This window comes from Crocodylus porosus, unplaced genomic scaffold (assembly GCF_001723895.1).
Source record: "Crocodylus porosus isolate Cpor-Errol unplaced genomic scaffold, CroPor_comp1, whole genome shotgun sequence".
Classification (NCBI taxonomy): domain Eukaryota; kingdom Metazoa; phylum Chordata; order Crocodylia; family Crocodylidae; genus Crocodylus; species Crocodylus porosus.
The window spans coordinates 38,541,089-38,550,953 of record NW_017728951.1 but is presented as its reverse complement, the minus strand read 5'-3'; the positions used below and the strand labels follow the sequence as shown (position 1 = coordinate 38,550,953).

Genomic DNA, 9,865 nt, shown 5'->3' with positions numbered 1-9,865 from the left:
CGGCGCGGCGCGGGCTCCCTGAGGAGGGAGCGCTGCCATCGGTCGGGTCGGCCGGCGAAGGATCAGTCGGCGGAAGGTTTAGAGGGAGCCTGGAGCTGCCTGGGTGGATGAGTCCCACTGCAGCGCGGGCTTTCAGCTTTATTCACCGAGCGGGCACCGGCCCAGGCTGCCCCTGCACATCAGATAGGGCTGCCTGACTTCAGCCTGACAGGGCTGCATACTTCTCTCCATCCAGGGGCTGGTCCTGTGCTGCTGTCTTTTTCCTTGTCTTAATTAATACAAACACTGAAAGCCTCAGTGTTTGTAGACAGCGCCAGGAAAAGGTCTTGTAACTACTCCAGGTGGGCTTCTGGGAGCACGGGGGTCAGTCCCCGCAGGACTGGGGCTGTAACAACCCCCGATGCTCTTCCCTCACTTCTGCAGCTCTGTGTGCCTCCAAGCCTGCTGAGGGGATGGTCCCAGCCCACTATGCACCTGGAGGGGGTCTGTGCCCTTCAGTATGCTTACTAATCTTTGGGAATGGCAGATCATCTTGTTTTCCTGGCTACTGGTTCTAGCCAGGCTAGTTGGCTAACTCTTCATGAGCTGGAATCAACTGCTTTACTAAAATGAAGTTGTAGCTCTTGTTTTCTTGTTTTTGTAATTCTGTTAAAAGCAATCAGACTTGTCTGGCCAGACTCCCACTACATCAGTCTTCCACGCTTTCTGTGAGCTTTCATAATCACCTAAGATGTCTCAACCTTTTTGCATGCTGTCTGGAGAGCAGCATAAATTAGGTAGTAGCAGTCATTAAGGATCATTTTTCTCACTCATCTTTCTCTGGAATTTGGTACTCTGATGTCTCCCTCATTTTCCCTGCATTTTCAAAAGGCTGCTAATGAGCCATAACCTGAAACTTTCCAAGTACTGTATTCATTCCACTATTCTGCTCTCCAATAATGAATGTTTTCAGGTCTTCACCTCTTTCTGACTGTCCAGACTTAGAAATTAAGATATGAGATATTAAGATTTAAAGAAAGTTCTTATTTATTATGGCCCAGTTTCCCCCTCCTATTTAACTTCCCTTTATATATTCAAGAAAGTGAATACCCCTATGCTAATTCTATGTTAGCAATGCCCCCTACTTCTAGTATGAAATATTAGGAATATCAAAAGCAATATCTTGCTTTGTTGCATGCTTTGGTGGCGAGATTTATACAGAAATGTGGCTTCTACTCATTGAACTGCGGTTCAACAAGGACAAGTGCAAAGTCCTGCACTTAGGATGGAGTAATCCCACGCATCACTACAGGCTGGGGACTGACTGCTGGGCAGCAGCTTTGCAGAAAAGGACCTGGGGGTTACAGTGGACAATAAGCTGAATATGAGTTAGCAGTGTGCCCTAGTTGCCAAGAAGGCTAATGGCATACTGGGCTGCATTAGTAGGAGCGTTACCAGCAGATCAAGGGAAGTGATTATTCCCTTCTATTCAGCCCTGGTGAGGCCACATCTGGAGTACTGTGTCCAGTTCTGGGCCCCCCGCTAGAGAAAGGAGGTGGGCAAATTGGAGAGAGTCCAGCGGAGGGCAACAAAAATGGTTCAGGGACTGGGGCATGCGATTTATGAGGAGAGGCTGAGGGAACTGGGTTTATTTAGTCTGCAGAAGAGAAGACTGGGGGGGTATTTGATAGCAGCCTTTAACTACCTGAAGGGCAGGTCCAAAGAGGATGGAGCTGGACTGTTCTCAGTGGTGGCAGGTGACAGAACAAGGAGCAACAGTCTCAAGTTGCAGCAAGGGGAGTTCAGGTTGGATATTAGGAAAAACTCTCACCAGGAGGGTAGTAAGACACTGGAACAGGTTACCCAGAAAAGTTCCGGATTCTCCATCCTTGGAGGTTTTTAAGACCTGGCTACAGAAAGCCTTGGCTGGGATGACCTAGTTGGAGATGGTTCTGCTTTGAGCAGGGGGTTGAACTAGATGACCTCCTGGGGTCTCTTCCACACCCCAATTTCTATGATAGTCTTAGGTAAGTATTTTTCATTTAAAGGTAGTGTTAGTGACCAGAGCTAGTGGAAAGGAAGGCCCCAAAAGGTGAGAGGCACTATGTTAAAACCAATTATGGATTAGATGTTTTGCCTTTGGAATATGTTCAGACTTGATCTGTGCAGTGTTTTATCCTGGAGGCATTTACGAAAGCTGCTTCTCAGTGGCTGTTTCTTAAAGTAGTAACCTGCTGGCTGCCAAGCTTTCATCCAGCAGAATTACTTATCTGCATTGCTTCAGTTCCTGCCAGTATGCAATAGATGCACTTGTGACTTGTTTAAATGAGCAGGGAGAAGTAGTTAGCTGTATAAGTCTGAAGTCAGTCAGAAGGCAGGGTAGAAATGCACCTTTAACTAAGTAAGATGTATATATATGAGAGCACAAGCTTTAATGAATACAAGTTCACTTCATGAGATGTTGTTTAATGAGCCATAATTGGCTGGTGGCAGAGTAACAGCAACTGGTTATTAGCTGGTTGAAAACAGCAGATGCAACCACTTTTTTGGACTAAGAAAAGAGCAGCAAAAGTGAGTTTCCCATTCAGGTAAGAACCTCAGACTTCTTTCAGAAAGGTATTCTCTTTCCTCCTGCTACTTCAGATAAGTAGCAACCAGGCTGTCCCAGTTAACTGTTTCAATATGGAAATCAAAAGTGAAATAGATTATTTCCTGCACTGAGGAAAAGCTGACAAAAAAGCAGGCTTCGTTAGAGAAACAACTATATCTCTGAGCTGAGAAGGGTGTAGATACATGGGCAGGGGAAAGGGAAGAGAAATGTGTTTAGCAACTCTGGAAAGGGAATAATGGAACTTTCTCCCTCCCTGTTCAAAAATTCTCCTTTTATAAAGCCCCTATGAGAGAAGCTACCCATTTCTTGCTTTCTCATCCATTAGGCGAGTCATGTCCTTCCACATTTTCATTTTTATGAGCTTTAGAAGCAGGGATATGAAGCATCAGAAGTTCTTTCTTGCTACATACCAGCCTCTGGCTTCTTTACTATTCATCCTATCCAGGAGGAGCACCAACCAACTGCAGGTGTTTTCTCAGCCTGACAAAGGGTATTTGTACCCAAAAGCTTGTGAAGAAGAATTTTTCCAACTGTCTGAGTTAGTCTAATAAAAGATATTGGATTTACCCAAAGAATCTTCTTGCTGCTGAACCTTTTGTAGAGCCTAGGGTTGGGAGGGACAACTTCTTCCCTGGACTGGCAGGCGTACAGGAGAAGGAATCTCTTACTGAGAACTCTTCTCCCAAGAGAGTTATGGAAACTTCAGAAGACTAATGACCGCAAACTACCTGCTCCTTCCTCTCCAGCTCAGTAAGACTTTGGCCATGAGAATTCTCCAGCTGTCCAGTCTCCATGAGCGCCAATAGGAAAATCAAAATTTGGAGGGGGATGAAAGGGAGGGAAAACTTTTTTTCTATGTCAGAAAAGGCAAATAAGTGCTAACATAGTGCTCCACCCCCACATACAAAGCAAACCACTTGCATGCCAAGAATTCCCTACTCCCTGCCTTAAGTCCCTTTCTTTCCAATGTATGAGAGAGAAACAATCTGGTTGTTAACTAAGCTGAAGAGCCAGCCAGCCTAGTGCCTTATGCTAGGGGCATGGATTTCCAGTTTTGTTCCTTCAGACTTTCCGATTCAACTCAGGGAAGGTGACTGGTGTTGTGATAACTTCCTGCTGTCTCAGCACTGTGTCCCTGATAATGGGACACAAGTTTAAAGTTGTATGATGAATGTCTTCTTCTTTCAATCCTGCCAGTGTATCTCTGTGTCTGTATGTATAACCTCATTTGGAGATAATGTCAAAAGTCTAAATTTGAGGCCCTCCGTGAATGACAGTCCCAGGCCAAATGGCCCTCCTGGCCCCCTCTCCCCGTGATAGGCCCTGCTTGTGTGTATGGTCTGCTGTTGACAAGAACCAAAATTGTCTTGTAAAATGGTGGAAATGGGTCTGGAGGTCAGTATAGTCGGGGTCTTGGAACGTATCCTTATTTGTTATATTGTAAAGTGGGTTCCCTTATGGGAATTCGAGTTGTGCTGTTTTCCAGGAACGCGTGTACAGCATAAAGCGAGGGAAACGTGTATAAGACAGCAGGAAAGTAAAATAAACCTCTTGTAGTAGATCTCCCTTTAAACTAATATATTGACTTCTCTTTGGGTTTTTGTGATGGCAAATTTTCCTGCTGCCTCTGTTGATGCCTCTGGCTCCAGCAACGTTATCTGCTACACACCCTACTCTGATGCAAGTTTTTAGGGCTTGATGGTTAAACATGCTAGCACTGCTTCCCATGGCATAAATTATATGTGCTCAGGGACTGATATTTTCCAACCTAACATATCATCAGTGAGTGTAGTTTTCCTAGATGTCTCTGCAGCTGATGCATCCACGGCTGAAGTGTTGCCGGAGTTCCATAAAGTCCCTCTCAAAGAGCCCAAAGCACTTTTACATTGCGACCGCTGCATTTGGTCACAATTGGTGACGCAGGGGGTTGCCAGATTTCCAAGCTTCCCTACTTAGAGCAATAGCATCTCTTGTTTAGTAAAAAGAGAAGGGCCTTTCTCTTCCCCTCTCACTTCCAATAGAGGGGCAGGCACCCTCCTGTGCAGGAGGGTAGGTAGAAGCAAGGTAGGGAGTGGGATGCCTCCCCTACGCAGGTGGTGTGGTAAGAGAGCTGGGATGGGAAGCAGCTGGTGCTGTAGGTCACAGCAGCATTCAGGCCAGAAAGGACCTGACTAGTCATCTAGTCTGGCCTGCCCCAGGATGTTCACCTGCTTATTGTGTGTCGAGCCCTGTTTTGTTAGCCCTTTGGCAGGCTACCTCTTTTGCGTGCTGTTCTTTTTCATGCAAGCCTTAACTGAGTTTTCTTTGCGGTTTGGGGAGCATCTCTGTTTGGTGTATAGAGTTACTTCATCTCACCAATTGATCTTTCATGAAGCCACAGTGTCTACCTCCTTGTTCTATCTATTCCCATTTTTTCTGTAGACACCTCTTATGCTTTCTTTGTCTTTCCTAGTGCTCTAATCTAGGACTCTTAGACCTTGGGTCATGTTGAGGTCATGACTTTAAATGCCTGTGCCCATTGCAATTTGCACACTGGATTTTTATTCCCCAAGATTTGGTCTTCAGAAAAAAAGCATTCTTTTAGTGTTGCAGTTTGTGAATTAATTTCCATACTGTGCTGAATTCTGTTTCCTAGTTGTCTGGGTTTTAGATTCCCTATTGAAAATAATCTATTTCTAGTCAGCAGTCCTGCCTGCATACAGACCTTGGCTGATGCAGCTCAGCCCTACCAGTATGCCATGGGCAGTTAGGCAGAACCCTTGGGGTCACTTAAGGCTCCGGTGACTGCAGAAGCTGTGGCTGCTACAAAGGGACTCATGTACCAGCTGTCTCTGGAGGAACAGAATTCAGGCCTCTGCAAGGTAAATCTGGATTAACCTCATGGGACAGGTTCCTCATCTTCAGAGCCACCAACAGAAAAGGAGAGGAGTTGTTGTGCTGGGAGAAGGATGAGGATGGAGCATAGTGGGTCCTTAGGTTTATAGATGAGATAAGGCTGTCTGTGTTTGGGATAGCTGTGTGGGCTGGCGTGGGTGGGGATGGTCCATACGCTGTCCCCCACTTCTATATCTTCTACCTGGTCTTTGCTCCATTGGGTCAAAGTCTTAATTCTGGAAAAGGAGGCTAGCTCTTCATCCTATCTCTATGAATCCTACCCTGCAAGTCCCAGTATTAACCAGTCGAACCTGGCAGGCCAGTCTGCCAGGACAGAGAGCAGTGATTCTCAGCTAGGGTGGATGAACACCCTGGGGTGCCAGGAGTTCTTCTGAAGGGTGTCACAGGCCATGTGAGAAGATAAGCAAGGTGTGAGTAGTTTAAGCAGATAATAACAGGCTCCAGGTATGAGGAGATAACTGAAGCAAGCAGGCTCTGGCTTTCCCTGCCTTGCTGCTCCTCAGCCCAGAACCTCTACAAGGAGGTAAGTAATGTAATAAAGCAAAAGTTATAGGGGGGTGTTTTGAGTCTGAAAAGGCTGAGAACCACTGGATTAGAGGGTATGAGGGAGCCTGCAGCCCTGACCTTCCTCATCTACTATTCCTGTGTCTTACCACTAGATGTCTAGGAAGCAGGTAATACTAGGCTGTTTGCATTGACCAACAGGTACTATCTGGAATAGATGCAGACAAAACCTGACCTGGTATGACTTAGGCCAGTAGAGTTTTACCCCTGGTTCTTTCAGGGATAATTTTCCACTGGATTGGGCAAAGTTATCTTCTTGGTATAAAAATCTGTATTGTCCGCTTTCTGACTTCTGTATACGTACACACCAGTGTAATGCTGTTTATACTGCTGTAAATACTTCATCTGTTGATGCCCTGAACTGGCAGACAGAGGAACACTGTTCTGTTTAGAAGTCTGGCATTTCCTTGATTTGATTTTATTTGATTTTATTTTTTTTGACATTCACTTCACTCAGGCTCCTTTCTCAAGCTATAGTTGCCTCCTTGGACATGTTATATGCTGTCAAAAATGCAGCAAATAAAATCCTCCTTACTCCAAAACTTGTGTCCAACCCCAGAACACGTACTTGCTTTCAGAACCAAACCACGCCTACTCTGTTATCTGTAGAGGCTTTCTGCAAAGCCATACCTCTATCTGCTTTTTTCTCGTTCATCTAGAAAGCAGATTCAGAAGCCAGAACCCTTGCGCTGAATTGGTTGGATTGGAATAAAGCCACAACTGTATGCTACTCTGTTCAGCCTACATGGAGCAGAGGAATGGGTGTTCAAGTTGGAAGTGTTTTAGTCCTAGCCCCTGAGCTGAAGATTAGATCCATCCACCATCCTGGAGGAAGGAGATGCACTGTGTTAATACTAATTGGTGACTGTTCTCTCATTTGCAGCACTCTGCCCTGAAGTCTGCAGCCTATAGGCACACCATTTATATCCGTGGGACACGGGTAAGTGAGGGAGCAGGGTATTGAGTGGGAATCTGTAGGCCATCCCCATGTCTTTCATCTAGGTCCTTGAAAAACTCTGTGATCTCACCCCTCTCCTCTGCTTGCAGGAGTCCTGTCTCTGTGTGTGTATGTTTGTATGTATATCCAAACACCCTTGTGATATCTTCACTTCCTAGGTGGTATGCAGCTGTCCTCACATTTCTCTCTTCCTTGTTAATTTCTTTAAATTACAACTACTCCAGCTGCCCTTCTCATTTCCTTCCCACCACTTGCCTAACTTAATGCAAAAGAAGGATTGTGGAAAGCAGCTAATGTGAATCTCTTTTAACAAGCTATAGCTGTTGTACGTTGCATTTGGGAGACAAGTTGCAGGGAAGCATCTGTACATTTAACTTCATATATCTGCATCCTCTTTCAGCAGTCTGTGGCTCTTGTTCCCCCACACTACACAAGTCCTTAGCAGGTCCCCCCATAGTGGTTAAATTTAGCAGAGATGCATCCATCCTTTTCTTGCCCCTTCGTGGAGGGAAGAGGAGGAAAAGAAGAGGGGTGCAACTATAGGTGTGCATAGGTGGGAGTAGAACAGTTCTTTACATCTTTTCTAGTTTAAATAGTCTTCCTTGAGCATGGGGGACCAGAACTGTACACAGTCTTGCAGTTTAGTGTTTGCCATTGCCACTAATACTTCCAAGTTTCTCCTGGAAATACCTCTCCTGATGCTTCCTAGGATCATGTTGGTGGACTGTAAGTGTATGACCTAACACCTTATGCTGTAACACTTGCATGTTTCTCCCCCCCTGCAGTGTTGAAGATGACTTTGCTGCCATACCCCACCGCTGTGCTCTTCCTAGTGGCTGCTCTCAATCTGGAGCTTTGCTGTAGTGCCAAGGTGCTGATGATGCCCACCGTAATCTTTGACAGCCATCTACATGTTTTCATGCGGGTGGCAGAAGCATTGAGAGACCGAGGTCATGACCCTGTGCTACTTCTGCATGAAGGCCGGGAGATGGACTCCTTCCTGCCAGGCTTCAGAATTCAGAAGTACAAGGGGACCTTCAGCACAGAGAATGCAGATTCCTGGATGCAGGAGAAGATAAAGCATATCTTCCAGGGGAAGATGATTTCCCTGCAGATTTTCTCAGTCCTGGAGAAGTATGTGGACAACTGTGATCTAGTGTTGGGGAACACTGTCCTCCTGCAGCATCTTCGCAGTGAGGACTTTGACTTGTTCCTGGTAGACCCCAATGAGATGTGTGGCTTCATTCTGGCCCACTTCCTTGGTGTTAAATATGCTGTGCTCTCAACTGGTTTCTGGTTCCCAGCAGAGATTGGTGCCACTTCACCGATTGCCTACGTCCCCGAGTTCAACTCCCTGATGACAGACCGGATGGGGCTAGTTGGCAGGACTTGGAATCTCCTGGTCTTCCTGATCATCCGTATAGCCACCAAACTAGTCATCCTTCCCAAGTTTGAGCACCTCATGCAGAAGCATGGGGTGGAGCCACAGAGGTCCATGATGGACCTTTTCCATGGGACCAGTCTCTTCTTCCTGTGTAATGATGTGGTGCTGGACTTTCCCCGACCCACACTCCCCCATGTCGTTTTCACAGGGGGAATACTGGCTGAGCCTGCAAAGCCCCTTCCAGTGGTAAGTCCTTGAGAAGGATCCGTTTCTGAGGACTTCTCCTTTCAGAGCTCTTCTGCCTTCTTGGATTTAGCCAGGGCCTTCATGGTCTGTGAACTGAGATTGGTTCTGGGGGGAAATCCATGGTGCATCTTCCCTGGTGGAGTCTCATGAATAATGCAGCAGGCTGTAAAGCTGATTCCTTCTGAAGCCTGTATGCATGTACATGTGTGTGTATTGGGCTGGCCTGGAACCTAAGACAGTGTATTGGGGATTCACTTTAGGGATCCTTCATCCTGAGATGGGAGTGTGTTTCAGAACCCCCAACCCTGAAAGCAAAGGAGCTTGGCGCTATGCTGGATCCGGGGTCAGTTCAGTATTAACAACAACTGTGCTCTTAAGACTAAGTGATCACCTCATTTATTTTCTTATTGTCTCACCAGTCATCCTTCTTACTATAACGACTTTCTGCTAACTCTTCCCTGCCCCCACTTTATTTACAGTGAAGTTCTGTTCTGCAAACTTAGTTTTAAAGGCATCATCAGGCCCTGTGCTTATTCTCTCTGTGATTCTATGTCAGGTTTGCTCTGTTTACAGGGGGAAAATGTTCCATGCCTCCCCTCCATCGGCAGCCAGCCCAGATCATCTCCTCTGGGATCAGACAGGCTAGGTTCTTTCTGGCTCATGCCACATCACCAGTGGCAGATTCTGGAGGGCCAGGCCCTGGTGCTCAATTCCACCTGTGCAAACACCATTGTCTTCAGCTGGGGTTGTACAGAACTTGTCCTGCAACAGGGACTGGCTGCAGGAGCCCAGGCAATGCAAGCATTCCTCCCTAGCAGTGCTGGAAATATGTAGGAAGACCTCGTTAGTGTAGACAGGGCTGCATAGTGACCAGATGGGCTAGCCTGTCAAAAAGGATTCTGTGTCCCTGACAATAAATAAAACTGAAACAAAATGCCAGATTCAGCATCATCTGAGACTGATGTTCTGGGTTAAAACTATAAATAGACATCAAGTGAACTAAAACATTAGCAAAGTAAGAAGCATATGAAACCAAGAGCTTTGAAATGAAGGTTGCACAGTAACTCCGACCCCTGTGTCCCTCCACACCCTTCCTTATTGTGCAGCATCTAGGTAATGTTATAGGTACGTGGGGCATTCCAAACAGTCTCTGGCTCATCCAGCAAAGTAGGCCTCTGCAAAGCAGCTAGTATTCGCTTCGGATTCAGATTTGGCCGATTTGGGGGAC

At 46.3% G+C, this 9,865-nt stretch overlaps 1 protein-coding gene across 2 annotated transcripts in view; it reads left to right on the top strand.

The window, feature by feature from the left end:
• Positions 1-9,865, top strand: part of LOC109324295 (2-hydroxyacylsphingosine 1-beta-galactosyltransferase-like) — an 18,214-nt gene that overhangs the window by 2,609 nt on the left and 5,740 nt on the right. For both annotated transcript variants that reach the window (XM_019556280.1, XM_019556279.1), the window contains exons 2-3: positions 6,933-6,989; positions 7,793-8,637. In XM_019556280.1, coding sequence (XP_019411825.1) covers positions 7,801-8,637 — 837 coding nt within the window. In that variant the 5' untranslated portion in view covers positions 6,933-6,989; positions 7,793-7,800. The remainder of the gene's footprint in view (positions 1-6,932; positions 6,990-7,792; positions 8,638-9,865) is intronic.